Below are 20714 nucleotides of genomic sequence, written 5' to 3'. Positions count from 1 at the left end.
TGAGCTGACAAAGGCTTTGCCCTCAGCCTGGTGCTCTTCTGTCCTCAAAGCCCCAAAGAACACTCACTCGGCCCTCCTCTCACCTGAGCAGCTCTTTCTCCTTCTCCAGCGCATTGAGCATGTTCACGGAGGAGGACTGCTGAAGACAGTAGGTCTGGAAGGCTGGCAGCATGTTGACGAACTCTAGAAATATTTCACCGATGCACACGGTCATCAGGTCGTCATCCCCCTGCAAGCACACAACACAGCCCCTGCTGGGTTAGCTCGGGAGAGGCACAAGCACACAGCCTGCATTCAGCCCTGTCAGCATCGCCGTACCGCAGGGTCTGCTGGGCGCCAGACCAACGGGACACCGACTGGGCTCCCCCCTTCTGGTGGAAAGGCAGTCCCTGCAGGTCTGGGGGTGAGCAGTGTGTGAGGAGGGGAAGGAAAGCTGCTCTAATGCCTGCTCTTCTACACATAAAGAGATGCCTTCTCCGCTTCTGCGGGCTTGGACAGCTCACCAGAGCAGGGGCTCGAAGGCTGGAGCGAGCCTGCTAGTCAGGAGGGTTTTCTGGGGCCCTTCTGGCCAGCAGGTCTGCCATAGGGGTAATGCAGCAGTGCGCAGATTAACAGAGAGGGTTTAGGTTCAAACGGGCAGGGGAGGCACGTAACTCAGGCAACAGACATGGCACTCAGCAACTTCTGCACTTGTTCTGAGCAACTGGGCTGGCTGGGAAGCAGGATCTCCTTTAGACGTGCTCTTACTGGCTACTTCGGTGCCTAAGTGAAAAATAAATTTCATGGTAAATTGCTCTTCAACTTCCAGACTAATTGGAAATACGAGAACCTGGTGGCACACAACGCTCTTAGCTTTGTCGAGGTGCATGCTGACACGCTCGGCAATTACTACTCGTTTCAGCAGCAAGAGAGGGAGCACTTCTCTGTTTTTTTGATGCAATCCTGGGCTTTGACTGCAAAGGGTAACATGGAGGAGGAGGCAGGGAAACCTACAGCTGTTGTAGAAGCCACTGTCTCAAGAAATTATTCGTGGGGGACATCACAACCGCAGTGCACATCTCTCTTCACTGTGCCAGGTGCACGAGAGGTTGTCAGCTTCTGAGATGCGTTGCTCAGCCTGACATGCGGGGTTTCACAGGGGAGAAGGGATGTGTTTCCTAGCAAACAAACATCCTGGTGAAACTGATAAAGCAACGAGTGGGTTTTGGTTTCTCAAAGAAAGGAGGGCGTGGAGCTGTTTGTGTGTCCTTTGCAGCAACTGTCTGCTGTTCTAAAAACTTACATTTCTCTGCCCTCTGCCCACTACGTTGTTGTGATAGGAGAGTCTTAAGTGCAAGGCAGAGTGCATCAGTAGAAGCAACTGGCACGCAGAGCTGTAAGTGCGTGCAGATTGCCTCCAGAGCAGGGAGCAGCCTGTGCTGCCTGGCCCTGCAGCCAGCCCAGAGGCAAGCTGCAATGACCTGCAACCCCAAGCCAGCTCACGGTTGGGTAAGAGCGTGGCCTGCAAGCTTGGTCCCCCCCACCCCTCTGGTAGCCAGACCAAGCTGAGCTCTGTGCCCCCGTGGTCACACTTACAAGTGTCCGAGCCGGCTGGCTTACAGCTAACTTTGGTAATGGGACAGACAGGTCCTGCTAGTGGGATAAAGGGCTGATGGCCTGCTGAAGTCGGTGGCGTTACCACAGCGGAGGGGTGAGGCCCGCAGCTACAACCTGGCACAGACCTACTGAAATCACTGGTTTACAACAGCCGAGGGAGCGAGAGACTGGGCAGGTGACCAGAACCCAGGAGTCCTACCTCCCAGTTCCCCGGCTCCAGCTGCGCTGCCTTCCTAATACAAAACCTATTCCTGTCTGCCCGGTCTGCTTGCAGAGCACGCAGGCACCATACCTGGTCAAAGGCCTGATCGATCTCTTCCTGAAGGATCTCCAGGAAGTTCTCGTTGAGGTCGATGAGCTCCTGAATGTTGCTGAAGATGCCGAGGAGCTGCTCTTGACTCAGCAGCCCAGCCGCTTGCATGGGGAGGTAAAATTCCTCTTTGATGATGCGCAGGTCCTCTCCGTAACTGGCCTCCGTGTTGACAAACTCCAGCACAGACTCCTTGCGCTCTGTCCTGCGCTTGCGGCACTTCTCGCAGAGGTCGGCCCGCCGCTGATTGCAGTTCTGCACGTCCGTCTCCACCGGGAGGTCCCTTTCTCCACAGTCGGTACAGGGCCGGTGGGCTTCCCAGGCCTGCAGGGAGCTCAGCGTTTCGGATGCCCTGCTCCTCCACTTCCTGGCCGACGTCTGCCCAATGCCGCTGTCTGCCCGCTCCACCTCTGCTGACTTGGTCCGGGCGGCCTCGCCGGGATCCAGGTCATCGCGGATGTCGTTCACGCCGACGATCCCGCTGTCCGTGCTCAGGCTGCTGACGTTGCTCCAGTGGTGCCGGGAGCGGAGGGAGCCACGTGGGGCGCGGCGAGTCTCGTCGAAGCTGCCGCCGTGGCCGAGGTTGGCTTTTGCTACCACGGGACCTGAGAAGAGACAGAAACCATTACAGGCACCGCCAGCTGCACGGAGCGCACCCGGGGAGCTCAGTGTGGCACAGCCACGAGCAGCACGAACCCTGGCAGGGAGACCTGATGAAAGCAGGGCTGCTGGCTGCCTCCCCTCCTTGTTTGCTGCTGGAAAGTTAGGGCGTGGGAAGCAGAAGTAAAGGCACCCAGGTGAAGCCCGGGGCCCGTCATCCCTGCAGTGCCCGTACCTGAGAACTCATTTGGGCTCTCTCCCCCTGCCATCTGTCAAGCAGGGACAGAGACACAGCAGAGCAGATCCTGATTTCTTGCACACCGGGGTTAAATCCTGCTTCCCCCCCACAGGTCAGTAGAGTTACTTCATATTTACACCAGCACGGCAGGGCTCAGCACCTGGCCCATCATCCATCCCCCTGAGAGTGCACAATGTGGGTACCGTAGTCTCGCTCCTGCCGGCGCTTCTGCGCATGCTGCCGTGCTGCTGCTGCGATCTTCAGCTCCAGCTGCTTCCTCTTCACCGAGTCTGTCGGCATGGGGTCACTGAAGTGCGGCCGCAGCCGGCACTCCCGCTGGGCCTTGGCGCCGCTCGTGCTCTCATGGACGATGTCGGAGCTGGATCGGCGGCAGCCGGGACTGGAGGTCTGCAAGAAAGGCAAGTGGGTTGGGAGCAACGCAGTGGTCAGAGCAACGTCTGCTTTGCAGCTACTGGATTTTGGTTTCCAAAGGAGGAAAAAGGCAATTATTAGCGGGGGGGTTGTAAATGCAGCTCTGCGACATGATCAGAAAGAAATCTGTCCCCTAAGGTCCCTCCGTCTTGCTCAGTCCCAGCAGCAAGGACCCCTCTCTCTCTGCGGTGGTGGAGCTGTGAGTGCAGTGGCTCAGGGGTGGCTGCATCACAGCTGTCAAATAAGCGTGAGGTGAACAGCACTGCCCTGGCTAAGGCCCTAAAGGAGTGACGGAGCCTGTCCCCCAGGGATCTGACCTAGGTTGCTTCTGTTCTGGTAACGTCTCAGAGCTGCTGGTTCACGAACTCCAGCCTTTAAGGCCTCACCTACGTTAGTGGCTGGATGAAGCGGGGACTAAAGAAGGAGCCTGGCTGGTCCTCTGGGCAGTGCAGCAGTGGGGGCTGGTGGCACAGCGAAAGCCACCAAGGGGTTATTGCTGAACTGCCTGCAAGAGATGCAGTGGCAGATCGGCAGGGGCACACAACTGACTCCTGTCTCATTAACTGTAATAAAAAAGGCATTAGAAATCCTGCTAACAGACTTTAACTGCTTATAGGAGTCGGCGTGGTTTCAGATCCCAGGCTGCCCAGTTCCTATAGCAAAGGGATCCTTCAGAGCTTCTGACAAGAAAAAATCCTAAACAAACGCACAAGATGAGAGGTGATTTTCTCTCCCTTACATTCCCTGCAGGTTGAGCGTCGCTGGATGTCTCACTGCTTGGCTTCTCCTCCCAGGCCTCTGTTGCCATGGACATCGCTGTGGGTTGCTGGCTGTCCTCCGTAGGTGGGAGATCGTCTTTCTTCAGATCACACTGTCCCTTGGAGGGGGATTTGGCAGCAGTCTCAGCATTGCAGCTGCAGGAGAAGAAGCAAACTGATGAACGTCACGTACGCGGTCCACCTGCCGCTCCCGACCTAGGGAGACTGAGCAGAAAGCCCAGGTCTGACCAGCCAGCCACAGCAGTTCAGGGGAAGTTCAGGCAGGAGCCTAGACTGGCTGGCATGGATGTCTGTGCCTGCGCTTCAGGGGCTCTGAACACAGCCCTGTTATAGCAGAGCAAATGGGTAATGGCACTCGTGTCAGCATCCGTCTGGAATATCAGGTCTCAGGTGTTCGCACGACATTTTTATGCCCATAAAAGATGAACTTCTCCCAAAGGGGCCAGAAAAAAAGCATTTTAAGTAGGCTGTATCTGTGTTTCCTGCTATTTAAAGAGATGTCAACACAGAAACCATCCTGCTCATGTGGAAGAAAATCACCTGCTGGAAACCACAATGCCTTGAAAGGATTAGGGGATTAAAGGAGCTTTCCCTCTGTTCTTCATCTCATATGATCCCAAGCCAGCTGAAACCACTGGGAAGATTCCCTGTGCTTTCACTGATCAGGACTTTTGGTGCGTTTAAGAGTCCCGAAATGACTGGCAGCCTGGCAGCCTGACTTGGCAGTCCTGGGGTGCTCTTAGTCAGAGCTGCCTGCTGGTAACAAGGGCCTGGCCTGGCTGATCCAGGCAGCCCGTTCCAGCCCCACGTTCCCCTCCCTGCAGACAACACCTCTCCAGACAGACAGAGTCTGGTGCAAAACCACTGACTTGACAGAGCAGTTGACAGGGTGCAGTTTGTGACGCAACTTGCGATTCTTTTTTTTTTCTGAGACTCCCAGAGACACCTTTCTTCCATGCATAATGAATCCTGATCGAAAGATTTTTCTTTTTTCATTGTGGGCTTACTTAATTTTTATGGGCTTGGCTTCCCTTAAAAAGGAAGGTTGTCAGGACTGGATGGGGATGCTTGTACATAGAAGAAGCCAGTGTCTGAGACGTATTTCAGGTTACGCATGTATTTTATGCTTACGAGTGATAAATTTATCCTATGATAAAATCTGGTTCGTTTAAAAGGTTTCACTTGTGAACTGATGCTGGTAGGTCACACTGCTAATGTGCACCTCCAACCCTGCCAGCTACAGGCAAACACACGAGACAGATGGGCATTTCCTTACAGGGAATGACAGTTGGCTCTGACAACAAGCCATCCGCCAGTACTGAAACCACCGAAGAGGGAACAAATCTCCCAGAACACAAGCTGGCTCTGTTGTCAGGCCAACAAAGTTGGTTTGCAACTTTGCAGCTGATGCTTTTTCATCTCCCTCCACCTATGCTTCCAGGTCCCAGCTGACACCACGGGAAGATTTACCAGCTTCAGAAGATGAAGCACGGTGCTAGCAGCAGGCTGAGGGCTGTTAGCTCTTGCTGAGCTAATCCCCAGCCAGTGATGGTTTCACTGATCTGGGTAAAGTACGAGGAGTTCAGCAGGGCCCAATGGAAGGAGGGAAGGCAGAGCCCAAAACCTGCTCTGCTCAAACGGCTTCTGGATGAAACAGGCAAAAGGCAAGGAACGCGCCGAGGCACCGAGAGGCAGCGGGGTGTATCCAAGCCCAGTAGCAATGCTCAGAACTGGAATATTATCTCCTCCTCTTGATCACACCGCCCTCAGCACACACACCATGCTCTCAGGGAGAAGCTGAGCTTTCCTTTGTCATTGTTACAGTCCTCCAGTGACCGGCTGGCCGGCCAAGCTAGATGTTGCCCCTTTCCTGGCCTTGCTCCCTCAGACTTCCTCTCCCTCCTCTGTGCATTTCTCCCCATGGCTGTACCTCCCCAGCCAGACCCTTGTTGGTGCCAGCTTTCCTCCTTCCAGTCTGCAACAGTCTCTCCTGATTCGAACCGTAAGGCTGAGCTAAACACGCTGCTTTTTCATACCCCTTACATCACCTAGACAGGGGGGTAAACTGAGTTTACCCCCAGTTTTAGAGCACCGTTTCTTTTAGATCTCCAGGAATCTTCATCTTCTCATTTCTCCCTCCTTTCACCGTGTTCACCCAGCAACTTGCTGTGCTCCCTGTGTACTTCCTAACGTTTGCTCTACTCCTCCCCAAGGCCAGCGCCCCTCTCAGCCAGCCACCGTTACCTGGTGGCTGCAGGCACGACGCCGTGGCTTGTGAGGATCCCGGCTGCTTGGGCGCTGAATTGTCACACCTAATGCCACTCCAGGATTTGCTGCCTCCTGCCCCTAGCAGTGATGTAAGGACAACGAGACACATGTCTGTGCTGAAACCACGGGACTCTCTGGCATGTTTCCTTTCGTGTGAACAAACCACTTACTGGAGTTACCTGGCTGCAGATCCTGTCAGTTTTCCCTGTTCTCTCCAAAATGGATGTGCTTGGGCCAGCACAGGGAGGACAGGGTCTTTCTGAATGTCCTTGGACACCTCAGGGCCATCACCTCTGAATCTCGTGGGAGCAGAGGCACTGTGCCTGTGGTGTACAACTGGAAGCCTCCCAGTCTCTATGCAACTCGTTATGGTTGCCTCGTTATCCAGGCCCATTGTCCTCAGCTTCTTCCACACGTTCCTTACTCTTTCTGACTAACAGAAACATTTTTGTCCACTCTTTCTCCACTGGCGCCTGCCTTCCCGACTCGGAGTCCTGTGCTACGGGAAGCTGTTACCGTACTCACCATCCCCGGGTCATCCCAAATACACCCTCATCCCTCTTTTCAAGAAGCTCCTTTCTTAGTCATGTCCTTTGCTTCCTTGTGCAGGTTTCTGTTGTTGCTTTGCTCCCCCATTTCACAGACAGGAACTCCCAGTCCTTGCAGATCCTTATCCTGAGCTCTTTGCTGCTTAAATCCCCTCTTGCCCAGGACTACAACCTAAGTTAAAGGTACCCAGTGACCTAGGAGGGGATGAAAGCTGCCATAATTCCAAAGCTGAAAATCAAATGTTCATTGCTAAAATAGTAAGCCATTTAAATGAGTCTTCAATAAGTAACTACAAATTACTAGGGAGGCAATTAACTTACCAGACCAAAGCGATTTGTAAAACTGTAACACTTACACAAAACCATCAGAAAAAGGAGACAATTTCAGCTGTCGTCTTTTGTGATGCTCCATCACAACATCTCTATCAAAGGCGTGCTCTTGCTGAGCTCCGTACCTGTGGAAATGGGACCAAATCCCCAGCTTTCAGCTCATTTTATGTACGACTTAGGAAAAATGTAGCCTGGACCCCAGCGATCACAATTTAGGACCCAAAACATCCAGACCAGAAGTCTCCTACCCGAGCAGTGAGAATCAGCTCGAGTTATAAATGAATATTCAGCACTCTACAGTCTCAGGTGAAAATGATGGAAAATGGAGAAATTTCCAGGCAAGGCAACCAGGGTTTCCCACTACTCACTAGTTCGGCAATGCCAACGGATTAGTTTTGCTCTTGCTATCCTGAACAAATGACAGCCTTATCATTAATTGTTGTTACTATCTAAAATAAGTAAGTCTGAGTGTTTCTTTGACATGAAACAATCTTTCTAATACTGTCATTCACATTTTTAGATGAATTCCCATTCTGGTGGGAATTATTTTATTTACATAAAATTCTATTTTAATAAATCCAACTAGGCAGACCGAACACATTTACAGAGACAAGAGCTACTGAGGATATCAAAAGCACAGAAACCACACTGAAACCCTAAAAGCCCTGACCAGAAAGTACTTGGAAGTTGAGAAGGCAGCAGGAGGAAATATTCTATGCGCTCCCCAGTTCCTGTTTCCCTTGCCACGCATGCACCTCAGGCTCTAGATACCAGCCAAACCTTTGATCTGCCCAGACAGCTGTTCTTATGTTCTTACTCACAGCTTGTGCTATTCTGTGTATTTTGTTTCACATTGGTGATAAAAATAGCCTACTCAATGAAAATGGTTGCATACCAAAATTTTTTTATCTATTTCTTCATCAGGTTTTCATACCTCAAAGGCTGGGCTGGACAGCTGAAGGAAGTATTTATGGCTCTGACACTACTCACTTCCCTTTGGATTACGGAGGTGCTGAAGTATTTCTGCTTGTCACTCTGGCTCTGCTTGCATGGGCAGCTACAACTCCATAGCAGCTCCTTCAGACGACTCTCATTGCCATGCAGAAGTCCCTAACATCTCCTCTAAAACCAGAGTCCAGCAACAGAGCTCCTGCATTCCAGAAATCCCACGCCGGTGCTCAAGGTTGACACCCTGGCGTTTCACACCCCGCACCTGGGGATGCTGGAAGCAGCCAGGAACCAAGTAAATTGAATTCTTGGTAAAGGCAGTCCTGAAAGCCAAGCTTGTGGAAACAAACCACTTCACCAACACTTACTCCTCCTTTTCCCATCACTCCTATCTCATAAGACGGTGAGAGCTGCCCCAAATTCCTAGCTTCCCGAATGGTGCTGATTCCTGTCAGGCCACCTGTCTGCACGGAAAAAGATCCCCATTTCTTTGTAGCAGGAAATATTTCAACGTTCAAATGTTGCGGTGTCCAAAACCAGGACAAAGAACAACTAGTAAACATCTTACCCAGAGGAAAGAAAAGCCCCATCTGGAGAAGAGGGAGGAAGGTTTAATGCAATTATTTGCTGTTACTGCTTACCACTGGCTAAGCTGGCAGAGGGACAGTATTTGCAGGTAATTCCACTTGCTGCCTGTGCTGGTCTCCAGCGCATGATGGAAGACTCGCAGCAGCCATCCTGCCCTCAGTTTGCCAGTTCGCTACACACAGGCAGCAAGGGAAAGTGCTTTTTGCTGCATGCACACCACCTGAATTCATGTCCTACAGTGCTGGGACAGACTCCACATGTTTTCTTCTAAGGGAGCATATCCATATTTTGTATCTCTCCGCTGTCCTCTACTTGTATCAAATGTTTCAGAAATAAGATAAAATAAAATAAAATAAAATAAAATAACATAGGTGGGAAATTGAGTATCAGGACTACCAATGGCTGCTGTCTGGACAGGATTGAGGTGCACAAAATGAAAATGCTTTTTGATGTTTAATCTCACACAAAGATGTAGTTTAAGCTCGATGTCTTAAAAACATGTCTGTGTGGCTACAGAGGCCCTAAGATGCAAGGCTCTGCCAACAGCATATTTATGCTACAGGAGTTAAACGTACATATTGGGAAAGAGACCAGATCTTTAACAAAGGAACTGCTTTCAGGTGACCCCACAGAGCATGTTACCTTTTCTTAATAAGTTCCAGTGCTGAACCTATGAATTCATCCTTCATTTTTTGTAGTTTAGCTCCATAGCTTGACAAGTCTGTGGCTTCTAACAGCAGCGATGAACAGCAAGAGGACTGGGCTTCAGAAGCCAGCGACTGCCCTGCAAGGTGGAGGACGTCATTTAATTGGCTTGTCTCTCCTTTCTGCTGCTCATCACTGAAGATTTCCTGCCCAGCTTTGTGTATGGCTACTGCCTGCAAAGGTGATCGTGGAATAGGGCTAGAGCAAATGGGGATCGGGGATCTATCCGGGCTGGAGATCTGGAAGGTTCTCTCCTTCACCTCAGGGCTGCTCGTCCTGAAACCATCCCATGTGGCTGGATATTGGGCAAAGCCAGCGGCGGTGTTGTTTTCATGGAACACATCATCATCATCCTCTGTGATGGCAGCTTCATTCGCTGCTTTGGTCCCCAAAGCTTCTGGACGGGTGTTCTTACTGCTCTCCTTGTCCAGCGTCTGGTTTGCCATCAGACCCTTATTCAAGCACTTTGCTGGCTCACTGCTTGCAGCAGATGAATTTGCCTCCTTACTTCTCATTTGCTTGAATTCCTCGAAGGTGGGGATGTAGAGCCTTCCTCTGCAGCGGCCTTTCTCGCTCTGCCCCAGCGTCGCTATTTCCCCACTGCGTTGTTGCAGGAATTCTGCTGTTCTGGATTTTGCCATCTCCGGGCTTTCCCCAGCATGCTGAAAGGGCAAGCTGGGGGAGCTGTTCTGCCTTCGGAGCTGCAGCCTCCTCTGAGCCTCCTGCTTGATGTCTTCTGGACTGATGGTCCCGTGTGCAGCACAGAACCTCTGCCTCCCCGTGAGGCCGTGCCTGAGAGCCGCGTGTTCCACCAAAACCGTGCAGCAGCTGACAGCACAACCGTTCCTGTGCTGCCGGCACAGCTGGCATTCAGAAAGCTCCTGGGCTACCAGCTCAGTCAGGGCTGCCTGCGGGCGCAGTGGCTTGCTGGGCTCTGCCACCTTACTGCTGTGCAGCCTCAGCTTCTCCTTCAGCTCTTTTTTGGCATCCCCGGGTAGGGCTCTTTCCTCCGCGGAAGGGAAGAGCCACTGAGGCACTTTGGCAAAGGGGGGGAGCAGCACATTCTGCGCTGATCGTGATGTCTGCTTAGGGCGGAGGGAAAGGTTTCTCACAGAGTCCGATGTGCTCCGTACTGGGCCCACATCCACGCAGCCTTCTGCCCACTGACTGCTGCCTCTGTAGCGAAAGATGATCTCGTTATCCAGGCTCCGGCAGTGAGAATACAGCCCCGAGTCAGCTACTGCTGCCCAGTGAAGGTTCTCCACGCTCCGATACATCCGGTTTTCCACAGGACTGGCCAAAGGTGCCTTGCCTGTGTGGCAGGAGTCTAGAGTGTGGAAGTCCCCGGAAAAAATGTGAGTGTCTAAGTTCTTTAGTGGATGCATGCTGCTAACCGGAAAATCCTTTAAGCCATGTTGTGCACAGAGCTGATTATTTTGGCAGCTCAAGACCCGGCAGTGTTCCTGTCTCTCATCAACACTGATGTATGTCATAGCAAATGCGCATGGAGGCTCTAAGACAGTGGCTTCTAGGGGGAGAGGAGGGAGCTGGGTGTCGCTTAGATGCCAGTCAATGTCCACAGACCACAGACAGCAAAGTGTGCTGCTGGGTACTCACACAAGAGAGCTCCCACATGGGTTGAGTCGCCACGCGCAGAAGACCTGTGAATGGAAGGAAAGATGAGTTACTGAAGCGGGCTGGTGATGGCTCGCAGGATGCAACAGCAGATCTGCTCACAGAATGCAGAAGCCAAACACCAACAGCTTGGGTAGAAACGGAGCAGCATAGCTAGGAGACGAGCCACAGGGCACGGGGCAAGGAACCCTTTCTACCTCTAGCCAAGCCAGCAGGGGCCTTATACTACCTGTTTTAACATGGGAGAAGTTTATATTACCCTCAACAATTCCCTCACAATAACACTGCTTTTCTGATGAATACTTGGCTTGCTTGCTGCAGGCCCAGCTTATTCCCACAGCAGCACGAAGGAGGTGCGTGGTTTACAAGAGAGAACTCAAATGGGTTGCAGACAAGAACGTGGGGGCTGAGGAAGAGGTTGCAAAAGGATGATATGACAGCGTGGTCTCCTGGGAGGCTCAAGTAGCAAGGAAGAAGAAGAAGGCTGACTGGTGGTGATTTTGTCCCTGAGAGTTACACTGCAGCCCTGCCATGATCTGATTTGCCCTTCACAGGAAGATGCATGCGATGTAGTGACTGCTGGCTAAGCGTTCCCAAGGCCTTTCCAGAGCAGAGACAGAGGTACCTCACAGACTGTAATAAAACCATTAAAACCTCACAGACTGTAAATAAATCATTCAGACCCGCCAGAAACAGGCCTGAATGATCACCCCACATTACAGCTTGATGGAGGCCCAGAAAAAAAAAGTGGGGTTTCCATGGCTGTTCCTACATCCCCTGCTCGGCATTGTAAGGCCCAGGAAACCTGACTAAATCACATGGTCAGAGCTGCGTGAAGAATTAAAACCCCAAACTTAAGTTAAAGCCAGCGGGATGTGGCCTAAGTGTCTAAGTCATCCTTGGAAGTGGAAGGAGCCCTCTTAACCCATCGTGCCACCTTACACTGAATGGAGGCAGTCCACATTTCCCTTAAGGATTCAGGCCTCACGGACTTGCCAGCAGTCACACAAGACATCGGTGTTCGCTAGAGACCCATCCACTCCCTTCCTTTGGCAACCAGAGGCAAAGAGAAGGATTAAGGGCCGTATGTAAAGGAGAGCAAGATTAGGCAAGGGATATGGGGGTAGCCTGAGATTCCTAAGGGCAACAGAGAGCTGGGATGGTGGAGCAATGGTATCTAATAACAAGCTGAGCAAGAACCAACAAGCTTGAACACCCAGGAAGAGGTCTTTTGGAAAAACAAAGCAGGACCATATAAGTTACAGCCCAGACTTCGCTCCGTAGTGTGGCTGGGTCCTCTGCACGCTGCCAGCCACGGAGGTACACTGCCACCTTGACCAGGTGGGGAATAAAGAGACTTGTTCCTCCCTGAAGGCTAAGTCACCCAGGCAGTGGCAGCTCGATTCACCCCTTGCTTGCAGTGGTTCAGGCTGACACACTTTCTCCACATTAATGAAACTAAGTCTAACCTAATCCCAGAGAGGGGAGGCAGAGTTGCTCCAGTGGATCACCACTGAATGAAGAACATTATTACAGTCCTTCGTAACTTCTACAAATAAAATTAAAAGTAGCTTTTAAGGTGTGGCTGTTCCCCAAGGTGTCAAAGGCACTTCTCACCCAGTCTTCTCATGGTGGGGCTGCAGTTCCCCTTTCTTCGCGGCTCTGGAGGAGCCCACAGGTGACAGCAGAGAAACGTGAGGATCAGGACTTTCTGTGATCATAGGTTATAACATGATCTGTCAAGAAAGAGAGAATGAGATGACGTGAGAGCCAGGCATGGCGCAGGGAACAGGGCTCCCCTGAGTCAGTGCTGCTAATGACAGAGACGCCACGGCCCGTCAGGCAGGTCTGTGATCAGGTCACAGCCGCAGGACTCAGAGCCGCGAGGGGCTGCCTGCACTCTGCTATCAGACTGAGCAGAAAGAGAAAACAATCCTTGCTGTAGCACGGGCTGAAAATAAAACGGTCCTTGCCTGAGGCAGCGAGCTTCTTACAGCTAAGTCTGAAGAGAAACTACAGCTTGCGTGAGGCAGGTGCCAGGGCTGCACGCGCAGGGTCCGCACTGTGTGTGTGTGCGTGTGTAAAAAGGTGAGCCAGGGAAGGAAGAAAGAGCACAGGCAGGAGCAGGAGCAGCCATGGGGAGAGCGAAGCAGCAAGGCTCTGACCCCTCCGGGCTGCAGGACACCACTCGGGCGGTGGCATAGACCTCGCCGGGAGCTGGCCTCTGTCACTCAGGGGAGTGCCTCAACGCGGTGGCAGGGGAGGGCACCCCTTCGCCCTGGAGGAGAACAGAGGCCCATTTCCCACACCAGCGAGCCCGCTGCTGCTTCATCGGGGCAGGATTTTCCGGGTAGAGACGTGTGGGGGGTGACAGAAGTTGCTTTTGGGGAAGGAGCAGCTGGGAGAGACCTGCTGCCAGCAGAGGGGAGCCGGGGGCACGTTTGCAGAGCAGAGGACCAGAGAAGACAGAGGACAGACAGAGATGCGTGTGAGAGACGGCAGGAGATAGAGACCGTCCAGAGGAGGCTGCGCCGAGCTTGCTGACACACAGGCAGGCACCAGAAATGACAGGATTAAGTGGAGGAAGAGGGGAATTTTGTTTCCAAACCATTTATTTTAATCTTTGTCACCCAGATGAGTTTTCTTTCTCTAAAAACATGACTTTTTGCCCTAATGAAACACTCCAAGCACGAAAAGTCCCTTTGATAGCTTTCAGGAGAGCTCAGAAAAACAGGTGCACGTGGCTGCAGCTCACGGCTCAGCACGCAGCAGGAGCCTCAGAGACAGGTGAGCCCTGGCCTCACGCCTGGCAGACAGCTGTGGAGCCCTCACAGAGCCAGCTCGGGCAGGAGCGCCGGCCCGTCCTCCTGCTCCATCCCTGAAAGAGCCACCTTTTTCCTCCTGAACTCTTCCAATCTGCCTGTCCCCCCGTGTCAGCACCCTGACGGCTGTGCGCATCGTGTCAGGTGGCTATGTTCAACCTGAGCACACGGTCAGCTGCTGCCGGGCTGCGACCTGCCAAGGGGCACGGATGTGCTGGGGACGTGCTGGGGACGTGCCTGCTGCCTCTGCTGCCCAGGGGAGCGTGGGCAAGACAACAGCACTCCTCTCTGGGAAATACCAGGGACAACCAGGATAACTCTGGGCAGGACAGCAACACAAAACACCGAGCCCTTTCTTCTCCTGTGCTCCCTTCCTGGTGGCACAGAGCATCGCGGTTTCAGCTCACACGGTGGAGTTTGTCAGGCCAGCGACAGCACCGTGACACACTCAGCTCTGAAGTAACGTTAGCACAAGCACACTCTAGGCTCTGTTGAAAGGGGGAGGGAGATGGAGACAGAAGAAACCATCTGAGTGTATATGCTTATGCCTGGGAAGCGACAGGTGGTCTTTCAGCACGCCCTTGCAGGCTGGCTGTACGTGCATGCACACAGAATAGTCAGCTCAGCCCGACATGGTTACCATCAAAAAAACACTGGCAACTGCCGTGCAATAAAAGAGCTTGTCCTCCCACCGCCTCAGAGCCATAGATGCACCCTGCAGGTGATTCCCAGTATGGAAACCAGCAAATGTCACAGAAGCGTAGGCAAGGAGACACGTAAACGCTGATCCTTCACATGCTGTTCCCGTTCTGGGTCCTAACTCACCCTCTCCTAAAGGTACACGGCAGTCCCAAGGCACCCTCTTCTCTCCCACCTAAACCAAGCTGCGACTTCCAGTCCTTTGCTGCTCCCCGGTGTACCCGAGCACTGCGGCCTGGTGCTGCACTCCTTCATTTACCCAGCTGGCTGCTTCCTGGCTGCCCTGTCCACACTGCCCCAAAGCCAGGGCTTTCTTCTCGTCCCGCAGTCCTCCAAGACACAGTGCTGGTTTAGGCCAGGCCAAGCAGCAGAAAGGAGCTCAGCGTTGGCTGCCAGTGCTCTCTGACCATGCTGTCTGTGCAACACTCGCCTCTCCCCTGGTTCAGGGGCTGCAAAGCTCCTGGCTGCCATGAGCCTCACGCCTGAAGCGAGCATAAGACGAAAGGCATCGTGTGCTCGGCTTATTTTCTGCCATGTGGTTCTGTTTAATGAACTTCTCCTCCACTGCTCTAAGTGCCTGCTTGGAGACTTGCCACTCACCTTCATTCTCCTGCTAAATCCTCACAAAGAACTTATTTCTTGAGGATTAAAGCTCGAAGGATAAATCACTCCTTCCCACCCACCCACACACGGACCGTTCTGCCTGGCTGACCGCCCCAGCCGAGCGCCAGGCAGAACGTCAGGAGGACGAAGCAGACAGGGACAAGGACAAGCTGCTCAGTGCTGGTGAAAATCAAGGCTGAGCAGGTCTGCCAGTGCTGCCTCCCAGGGCCCGCGGCAGCGAGGTTTGCCCCACAGACCTGCCAAACTGGGAAGCTTGTCCCTGAGATGGCGGAGAGCAGCTTGCTATTGCCTGGTCTCTCCTGCCTTGATCAGGGATCAAGTGAGCCAGGTACATTTTTCACACTCCACATGTGCAACATCACAAACAGATTAACTTCTGAGTCGTGCCCATCTCGCCAAGCTCCTGTGTCCAGGGGAGGGGAGTAACCAAAGCCGCCTTCCTCAAGCTAAAAGTCTGCGACTAAACAAACCTTCAGGTCTTACTCTAATTTCTCTGATAAAGGTTTTGCAAAACGCACCACTGAACGGAGGTTAGTTTAACCTGAAGTACGGTCTCCCTTTTACTTCAGACATCCAGCCAGCTGGAGGGATGCAAAAGGCCCACTTCCAAGAGCTGTACACAGGATTTTAGCAGGCAGTAATGCTGGTGTGGGTTTGTGCTATCTGATACAGCAAACCCCGTGGACACAGCGTGCTCTCTCTGCTGCCACGTCAGGCACATCGCTCCACTTCGGCTGCTTAGCAGAAAACACCAGCAATCTCACGGGAGAGGCTGCCAGACACATCTATTTTTTCAAGCCAAAGGTTAACAAGAAAAATCAAGGTGCCTTGGCTGTATTTGCTTTCTTAGCTGCTCACTTAAGCAGAGCCGTGCGGCAGGGAGCCATTGACACAGCAGGACAATTAGGCGACTCCTCCAGCCCCGTTTCTTTTTCGGTCAGTTCTAGCAGCTGGAACAGCAACAGGGCTTAGAGCATGCCTGGTAATTGCAGGGGTACGACCACGGCAGTTACCTAAAACAGCACCATTTCCCGGGTTTCTTTTCTTTCTTAGGGTGAGCAGCTGAGCGTAGCTTTCCTTGAGCTTACAGTTTCGCCACTGCTTTCGCTGCTTGCTCCGCGGCACGAGTCAGGACTGCCAACAAGAGGAACAGCCGCCAGCTTGGGTTCAAAGTTAGAGAATATAGAGAAAACCATAACCTCTGCAGTCTGTATTCATGGCCCTGGTGTTCTCAGCTTCATCCTAAGCATGGACCACGTCATCTCAGGGACAGCTTGGCATGGGGAACAGAGTCTCTCCTTAATCTCTGAAGGTCCTGGAGTCAAGCGACCCCAATGGCTACCAACAGACAGCAAACAGAGACCTCTGCTTTACGCACCCCAGCCACAAAGGAAGTCGGCCAGGCTTTTGCACGGTCCTAATCCGAGAATGCACCCTGCATCACAGCGCACGGAAGGATTTCCAGAGTTGCCATGCTGTAAATACCATACCTTTTACTAATAATATTTATAGAAGGGGAGGGGACCCCAGGCGGTGCAGAAAGCTCCCATGAGAACATGCACGTCAGTGGTACCTCCAAATTCTCCCACAGGCACCATCCTGAACTACTCCCCAGCGTTTCCTCCATACCGCTGCATTCAGCACAAGCTTACCCAGCTCATCTGTGGCCACTTCCAAAGTATCTCCACCACTGCCTTTGTTTCCAGAAAAAGAACGTGTCTTGGCCGTGGTCAGGGCTGGCTGATCAGAGAGTATACGTTTGGTATCCACATGTTCCTGAGGAGAATTTCTCTACGTTATCTGTTGTCCATCACAGGAACACCCAGCTATGGTACACACACTTCCACCAGGGACAATGTAGGAATCGCTGTAACTTCATGCAAACTCCTATTTTGGTCGGCTTAGCTCCTAAATCATCTCAAAGCAGTGGAAAACCTAATCTAAAACATTTATGGAATCACTTGAAGGTCTTAAGCATTCTTGGCTCCCCTTCTGTGTTTTTTTTAAGGTCTTTGGGAAAGTTCTTTCCTGACTGGACAGGTTCCACCTGAGGAAACCCACTGCTCCACACAGCTGTGCGCTTGGCAGCACTGCCCTTGGCGAATTTTTCTAGCTGCTCTCTAAGCCTGAGCAGCTTCTTTTAGTGAAACAGCATGGTCTTCTCCTTGTGACCCTCCTTCAGAAAGGCTGTGATGACACGCTATTTCCAAACCGCCTCAAAGGGCAGGCGTTCCAGCACACTGATTTCAGGCAGGGGACTTTCAAGGTGACCTGAGCTCCTAATCGCTCCCTTACTTTGGGAACGGGTACCCCCTTTTGTTTCACCAGTGCACCGCTCTGCCTCTTGGACAATATTGCTCCCACAGTCCTCGTGGCAATGCAGCAGAAGGATTGCAAGGATTAACATTCACCTGGTGGCACCGGCTCCAGGTGCTCCAGGAGATGGCATCACCCAGTTTTCAGCAGGTCCCCACCCTATTTGGCCACAAAGCTCCTTAGGATGGCTCCTTAGAAGGAAGAAAGTCCTATTCGCGGTAAAGTCCGCTCCTGGGACAGAGCGCCCCCAACACCTACAAACAAACCTGCAGGGTGCATCTGATCCACAGTCCTGCACTGTGACACCATCAGCCCCTCCGCTCCCCTCCTCAGCTTGAGGAATTGCCCAGGGGGTTTATAACCAGGCAGAGCCGATGCTTGCCTGGACTCGGCTGGCACATGGGACACACGCGGTTTCCCCACAACGACCCAAGCGTTCCCCTGCCTTTGGGTGACACGGAGCAGACCTTCCCCACTGCCCACCTTGGTGCCGGCATAGGCACACAGCAAGCACCACGAGCCTAGAGGGGAACAGGCCCCAACCCTGCTCTGTGCCTGGCTCCACACTCCCCAGCCCGGATGCACACAGGTCTTGCAGGCAAACCCAGGTGAGGAAAACCCATCCAGCCCCCTGTGAGGTCTGGGAAGCACAAGGCCAGAGGGGAGCCCCGCAGACGGCCTGGCTCCTCTGCAGTGCATGACCAGCAGGTTCCTGAACACAGAACCACAGCTCTCCCCACGTCCTGGTACAGCACCTCCCAGCCCTAGGAAGGCAACAGAAACCCAGTCCCATACTGGTGGATCCACCAGGGTTGCTGAAGGGATTCCTAATTCCTTATTCTAACACTGCCCCAAGAGTCCCAGCCTACTATTTAACATGCATTGGGCAGAGGAAGGAAATCACACTCTAATTCTATGAATAAGATGTATGTCAACAGTTTCTGCTTCCTTCCTTTCCCCAGGAAGATGTATTTTGCAGCACAGCCATAAACCTTAAATTTAGAATGCATTAATGGCTTACTGTGTTGGTATTTCCAATAAAGCGATACGAATCCTGGCAGAAAAAATCCCCCAACCTACGTCTATTCATCTCAGTTCATTAACTTTGCGCTGGGACCTAGCCCAGCACCCCCAAAGCTGACGGGAGGTGGACGAGCAGCGTCCCTCCAAGCCAACAACGGGCTGAGCTCGGAGCCACGTCCAAGGGAGGAGGGAGACGTTCAGCAGGGTGAGGGAGATGATCTCATCTTACGCCGCGTGTGGTCACATCTCAAAGCTGTCGGGCACTGTGGTATACTGCTTGTGGCAGCAGCTTCGGCGCGAGGACATCCGGACCGCGGCAGTGTCAGCAGTCCTGCCGGGTGTGGATGGCCACAGGCAGCCACTCTGCCCGCTCTGCTGAGCGTGGAGGTCCTCAGCAACGCTTCGGAAGGAAACCTGGGAGGACTGCTCCGGTCAACTGTCTCAGTCCAGGGATTTGTCCTCAGAAGGTCCAGCACCGCACGTTGCCTGTTTTAGCAGGCACTGAGTCCTGACAGAGAGCTGGTGCAGGTGGGCAGGTTCTGCATTAGCCTCTGAGGAACACCTCAAGCCTTCCTACCTAGAACATCACCCTTCCTACCCAGGCGACTTTCTTTTCTTCTTATTTGCACATTTTCAACTCCTCAATCCCCAACTCTCCACATGGGCCTCTCTAAACAACCCCCTCCCTTTCAGATGCTGATACTTTTCAGCTAATTAGCCCGTGGGCCAGGCCGCGAGTTGGGTGTAAATCAGTATAGCTTGTCAACGCTAATTTACACCCTCTGAGAATTTCCCTTCCTTCTCCATGTAGCAGAATTATATGACACGTCTTTTATCTGTCCTCGCAGTTTAGCTTGCCATTCCCCCTCCCTGGCCCCCGAGCCTCCCGCTTTGCTCCGAGCTCCCTGGAGGCGTGCTGGGTAAGTCGCTTATTTGCAATGTAAAGCGCCTCTCGGTGCCCCAGCCCCATGCAAACAAACCCGAGAGAGGCACGTTTATCCTTACTTGTGCAGCAAATCCAGCCCTTCTTTTCCTGGCAGCGGTTCCCTGCGGCACACGCTGCTAAGGGAAGAGCTGTGCCCATTACTGTCAGCACCAAAGCAGGGCCTGGCCGGGGGAAGGCAGGGGAGGGAGAACCAGAGGTCTGACCCCACAGAGGCCCTAAGCTCTCTCCGTTCTCCCTGGAGCTGCCGGTGACAGCCCACCAGGCGGCTGAGCGCCCCTCGCCGGGCAGGACACCATTAACGACCTCTTGTTGCTGTGGTGATATTGATGGGTAGTCCCTGGGGCTGCTGGGGAAGCCAGGGAAAAGAAAGAAGTGGCTCAAAAAATTCGGCACCGAAGTGTGAGTTTGCGTACCAACGGGCAGTTAGGTGACAACCTAGGTGGGTGCAGCAGCACCTTGCCCTTCCCAGCTCATCCTCCCTCCCAGGGGGACATCACGGGGCTCTTCTGAGCCAAGGCTCCTGCCCGCAGCAGGCCTCTGGTGCTCCGGCACGACGCTGCGCGAGGATTTCTGCAGGCCTTGCGTTACCAGGCGTTATTTTTGCAGCTTCACCCCGGCAATTTATTTCACGTGCAGAGTCAGAAAAGCTTGGCTCTGGTGAAATCCCCTGGAGCTTTGCCAGCGGGCACAGAGCCAGGATTTCCCCCCAGCTCTCAGAGCGCCTTATCACAAGCGACAGTTTCATTCAGCTGCCGCCATAGCCCCTGGGAGCCCCCCGCCTTTGCAGAGCTGCTTCAAGCGTGGAAAAGCCGCTGTCGCACACTGCTCTTTGCTCCGTTTTCCTGAGGTTTCACCCCATGAAGGCAGCCCAGCCTCTCTCACAGCTTCCTTCTCCGCAAGACGCAGCCTGGCGCCATCCCTTGCCCTTCATCCCGGTCAGGTAATGGCCGCTGGCAAGGACAGGCCGTGCTGCGCTCGCAGCTGGGCCTCTCACCTTGCACAAGGCCTCCGGGGATTTGGGGGACAGGAACCGGTTTTCTGAAAAGTCAATTCTCCCTTCGGCCTTGCTCTCTCTGTGGAAAACATTTCCAATCCAGGCTGCTGACATGGTAATAAAGAAGCGATGAAGTCCCAGCGGGCCTCCCCTCTGCACGTGCTTTTTATCTAAGCCCACCAAGGGGTGGACAAACTGCAAGACACTCGTTTTGTGGGGCAGATTTCAGTGCAGCTAGTAAATCCTAGAGTATGCTTTTCCTCCTAGCAAAGACTCTGCCTTTTCTGCTGTGCTTTGTCTAGGAGCTGCACAC

At 53.1% G+C, this 20714-nt stretch overlaps 1 protein-coding gene across 1 annotated transcript in view; it reads right to left on the bottom strand.

Annotated features, from left to right (window-relative positions):
- Positions 1-20714, bottom strand: part of LOC118260750 (uncharacterized) — a 40436-nt gene that overhangs the window by 2470 nt on the left and 17252 nt on the right. The window contains exons 2-7 of the mRNA XM_035571215.2: positions 12595-12713; positions 9280-11003; positions 3916-4090; positions 2948-3152; positions 1889-2511; positions 84-229 (exon numbers count right to left, since the gene is read on the bottom strand). Coding sequence (XP_035427108.1) covers positions 84-229; positions 1889-2511; positions 2948-3152; positions 3916-4090; positions 9280-10835 — 2705 coding nt within the window. The 5' untranslated portion in view covers positions 10836-11003; positions 12595-12713. The remainder of the gene's footprint in view (positions 1-83; positions 230-1888; positions 2512-2947; positions 3153-3915; positions 4091-9279; positions 11004-12594; positions 12714-20714) is intronic.

The sequence above is a fragment of the Cygnus atratus genome, chromosome 6 (assembly GCF_013377495.2).
Source record: "Cygnus atratus isolate AKBS03 ecotype Queensland, Australia chromosome 6, CAtr_DNAZoo_HiC_assembly, whole genome shotgun sequence".
In the NCBI taxonomy this organism is placed as follows: Eukaryota; Metazoa; Chordata; class Aves; order Anseriformes; family Anatidae; genus Cygnus; species Cygnus atratus.
The sequence above is the reverse complement of the archived record's forward strand: the minus strand, read 5'-3'. Positions and strand labels throughout refer to the sequence as shown.